This window comes from Rhinopithecus bieti, unplaced genomic scaffold (assembly GCF_001698545.2).
Source record: "Rhinopithecus bieti isolate Rb0 unplaced genomic scaffold, ASM169854v2 scaffold_28055, whole genome shotgun sequence".
NCBI lineage: Eukaryota > Metazoa > Chordata > Mammalia > Primates > Cercopithecidae > Rhinopithecus > Rhinopithecus bieti.
The window spans coordinates 999,951-1,004,835 of NW_016812914.1; the positions used below are offsets into that span (position 1 = coordinate 999,951).

Here is a 4,885-nt window from a genome sequence, read left to right on the forward strand (position 1 = left end):
AAAAAAAAAAAAAAAAAAGCTAGTTATTTTATTTTATTTATTTATTTATTTAGAGACCGAGTCTCCTCTGTCGCCCAGGCTGGAATTCAGTGGCGTGATCTCCACTCACTGCAAGCTCCGCCTCCTGGGTTCACGCCATTCTCCTGCCTCAGCCTCCTGAGTAGCTGGTACTACAGGCGCCCGCCACCATGCCCGGCTAACTTTTTTTGTATTTTTTTAGTAGAGACGGGATTTCACCCTGTTAGCCAGGATGCTCTCGATCTCCTGACCTCGTGATCCGCCCGCCTTGGCCTCCCAAAGTGCTGGGATTACAGGCATGAGCCACCATGCCCAGCAGCTAGTTCTTTTTTTAAGAGACAGTCTTCACTCTGTCACCCAGACTGGAGTGCAGTGATGTGATTTCAGTTCACCGCAACCTCCACCTCCTGGGTTTAAGCAATTCTCACACCTCAGTCTCCCGAGTAGTTGGAATTACAGGCGTGCACCACCACGCCCAGCTAATTTTTGTATTTTCAGTAGAGACAGGGTTTCACCAATTTGGCCAGGCTGCTCTCGAACTCCTGACCTCAAGTGTTTTGCCCACCTCGGCCTCCCAAAGTGCTGGGATGACAGGCGTGAGCCACTGCACCCAGCCTGCTAGTTCTTTTAATAACTACCAAAACACTCCCCTCCCCATACAACCTCCACTGCCAGGTACCTGCCTTTTCACATTTCCAAGTGACTGATTTTCTTCCTCAAAAGCATCAGCCTGAAGCCTGTGATGGGCTTATTCTCTATTTTTTTGTTGTTGTCTTTTTGAGACAGTGTCTCCCTCTGTCGCCCAGGCTGGAGTGCAGTGGTGTGATCTCGGCTCCCTGCAACCTCCATTTCCAGGGTTCAAGCGATTCTTCTGCTCCAGCCTCCTGCATAGCTGGGACTACAGGCGCCGCCACCACGCCCTACTAATTTTTTGTATTTTTAGTAGAGACAGGGTTTCACCATGTTGGCCAGGCTGGTCTCAAACTTTTGACCTCAGGTGATCTGCCCCACCTAAGCCTCCCAAAGTGCTGGGATTACAGGTGTGAGCCACTGCGCCTAGCCTAATAAACATTTATTGAGTGCCTACTGTGCATAAACACCGTGCTAGGTGCTGGGGATGCAGCAGTGATGAAAAACAACACAGCCTGGGCCAGGCACGGTGGCTCACCCCTGTAGTCCCAGCACTTGGGGAGGCTTGGTGGGCGGATCTCCTGAGGTCACGAGTTCAAGACCAGCCTGACCAACAAGGTGAAACCCTGTCTCTACGAAAAATACAAAAATTAACCAGGTGTGGTGGCACACGCCTGTAGTCCCAGCTACTTGGGGCACTGAGGCAAGAGGATCACTTGAGCCCAAGAGGTCCAGGCTGAGTGACAAAGTGAGACCCCATCTCAAAAAAAAAAAGGCTGGGCCCAGTGACTTATGCCTGTAATCTCAGCACTTTGGGAGGCCAAGGCAGGTGGATCATTTGAGGTCAGGAGTTTGACACCAGCCTGGCCAACATGGCGAAACCCCGTCTTTACTAAAAATACAAAAATTAGCCGGACGTGGTGGTACATACCTGTAATCCCAGTTACTGAGGAGGCTGAGGCAGGAGAATTGCTTGAACCTAGGAGACAGAGGTTGCAGTGAGCCAGGATCACGCCACTGCACTCCAGCCTGGGTGACAGACTGCGACTCTGTCCCAAAAAACAAAATAGAAAGAAAGAGACAGGGTCCCTGGTATTTTTGGGATTGCCATGAGCTAGGGAAGATAGGCAATGCTAAGAGGATTTTTGAGAAGCGCAAGAAGGAAAATGAAATGAAGGTCATGGAAATGGCAGTTGTGTGAGAGTCTGCTTCCTAGACCATCACTCAGTTCGTCAATCAACATGTATTAAGCACCTACTGTATACCATGCACTGAAGATCAAGCTCTATGAGAGCAAAAGTTTTCTGTGCCTCATGTACTACTTATTTATTTATTTATTTTTAGAGATGGCGTCTCACTCTGTCACCCGGGCTGGAGTACAGTGGCACGATCTTGGCTCATTGCAACCTCCGCCTCCCAGGTTCAAGCGATCTTCCCACCTCAGCCTCCCGAGTACCTGGAACTACAGGTGTGTGCCACCACACCCGGCTAATTTTCGTATCTTTAGTAGAGACGGGGTTTCGCCACATTGGCCAGGTTGGTCTCGAACTCCTGACCTCAGGTGATCCACCCACCTTGGCCTCCCAAAGTGCTGGGATTATAGGCGTGAGCCACCCGGCCCAGCTGGTTCACCCCTATTATCCTAGCACTTTTGGGAGAGTGAGGCAGGAGGATTGCTTGTGGCCAGACATTCAAGACCAGCCTGGGAAATATAGCAAGACCCTGTCTCTACCAGGAATTTAAAAATTAGCCAGGCAAGGTGGCATGGGCCTGTAGTCCCAGCTCTTCTGGAGGCTGAGGTGGGAGGATCACTTGATCTCAGGAGTTGGAGGCTGCAGTGAGCTATGATCACACCACTGCACTGCAGCCTAAGCGACAGAGACAGACTGTCTCTACATAAAGAAAAAAAAGAAAAAATATATATTTGTTGAACCCTGAAGGCCTAACTTCCACTTTCTCAGGCTCCAGGCAGGCGTATGCAAGGGCCCTTCAGTGGTTTCGGGTGACAACTCCAGGCACATCACCCACCCCAGGGCATCTCACTCCAGCCCAGCTGGGGCCTGATATTTACAGGCCCAGCAGGTCCTAAAAGCGTAGAGCTCAGTTTAACTCAGAAGGGACAGACAAGCCGAGTCCATGACCCACCTCCATGCCAAAACAATAAATCAAGCAAAAAAAGGCCGGGTGCAGTGGCTCACGCCTGTAACCCCAGCACTTTGGGAGGGCGAGACGGGCGGATCGCCTGAGGCCAGGAGTTCAAGACCAGCCTGGACAACATGACAAAACCCCATCTCTACCAAAACTACCAAAATTAGCCGGGTGTGGTGGTGCACGCCTGTAATCCCAGCTACTCGGGAGGCTGAGGCAGGAGAATCGCTTGAACCTGGGAGGCAGAGGTTGCTGTGAGCCGAGATCACACCACTATACTCCAGACTGGGCCACAGAGTGAGATCCTGTCTCAAAAATAAATAAACATAAAAACAAAGCAAAAAAAAAAGAAGAAGAAAAACAATTCTAGAACCTTCTGATGGCATTGGTGTGTTTTGCTTTCAGATAATTGGTTAAGTGCAGGCAGCCACACCTTTGACTTCCATTTCAACTTACCTCCCAGGCTTCCTTCTACCTTCAGCAGCAAATTTGGCCATGTCTTCTACTTCGTACAAGCTTCCTGCATGGGCCGGGAACACATTTTAGCCAAGAAGAGGATGTACTTATTGGTTCAAGGAACTTCCACCTTCCACAAAGAAACCCCATTGCAGGTACCGATGGGGGAAAGGCGGAGGTGGAAACGTTCTCCAAGCTCCAAGGAGAAAGAGGGAAGGTGGGCGGGCAGGGGACAGAGAAGGTCCCAAGGGGAGAAGGGAAGGGTGTTGGCAGCTTCCCAGGCCCTGAGATTTCACAAAAGGTGAGTCAGAAACCTTAGGGCCGCTGGAGGTCAAGGTTGCAGTGAGCCATGTTTGCACCACTGCACTCCAACCTGGGTGACAGAGCGAGACCCTGTCTCTAAAATAAAATAATCTATATGTATATATTTTATTTATTTTTTTAAACGGAGTCTCGCTCTGTTGCCAGACTGAAGTGCAGAGGCGTGATCTCGGCTCACTGCAACCTCCGCCTCCCAGGTTCAAGCGATTCTCATGCCTCAGACTCCTGAGTAGCTGGGATTACAGACTGGCGCCACCATGCCCAGCTAATTTTTGTATTTTTAGTACAGACAGGGTGTCACCATGTTGGCAAGGCTGGTCTCGAACTCCTGACCTCAGGTGATCCGCCTGCCTCAGCCTCCCAAAGTGTTGGGATTACAGGCATAAGCCTGTAATCATGTCAGGCCAACACTTTTTAAGAAAAGAAACAAGGGCAGGAACTAAGCCAGTGGTTTTCAACTGGGGCTGTTTTATCCCCATAAAGGACATTTGGCAATGTCTGGAGACATCTGCGGTTGTCTCAACTTGGGGGGTGCTCCTGGCATGGAGTGGGTGGAGGCCAGGGATGCTGCTCAGCACCCTACAGAGCCCAGGAGAGCCCCACCTGGGAGAATGGCCCAAATGTCCACTTGTCAAGGGGAGACACGCCCCTGGGGAAAAGCCAAGATGAGGCCCCACGGGGTGACCCTCAGGGTGGGAGAGAGACCTGGACACTCAGTAGCCCTCCAGCACTGACCTTGGAGCTCGCAGACAATAGAGGTGGTGGCCTCAGTCCAGGAGAAGGAAGGGCCGCACAGCCTCCACTTGGCTGAGTGCAGGACTCGTTCTGGGTCCCTTCCCGAGTCCAGGTGCAGAGGCGGAAGTCGAGGTGGGAGGAGGGACGTTGGCCAAAGTCACTTCACCTCTCCAGGGAGTGATTTGCCATCAGAGCATTGGGACAAGACGACAAATGTCAGAGGGCTGGCATTTTCTTTTCTTTTCCTTTTTTTTTTTTTGAGACGGAGTCTCACTCTGTCACCCAGGCTGGAGTGCAGTGGCATGATCTCGGCTCACTGCAACCTCCGCCTCCTGGGTTCAAGCAATTCTCACGCCTCAGCCTCTGGAGGAGGCTGGGATTACAGGCACCTGTCCCCAAGGCTGGCCAATTTTTTTCTATTTTTAATAGAGACAGGGTTTCACTATCTTGGCCAGGCTGGTCTTGAACTCCTGACCTCGTGATCCACCCTCCTTGGCCTCCCAAAGTCCTGAGATTACAGGTGTGTGCCATGGTGCCCGGCCAGCAGTTTCTTTTTCCTTTTCTTTTTTTTTTTTTT

General features: G+C 51.1%; 1 protein-coding gene across 1 annotated transcript in view; it reads left to right on the top strand.

Annotated features, from left to right (window-relative positions):
• ARRDC5 (arrestin domain containing 5) overlaps positions 1-4,885 on the top strand; it is a 14,104-nt gene that overhangs the window by 4,214 nt on the left and 5,005 nt on the right. Inside the window, 1 exon segment of the mRNA XM_017847241.1 lies at positions 3,202-3,407. Coding sequence (XP_017702730.1) covers positions 3,202-3,407 — 206 coding nt within the window.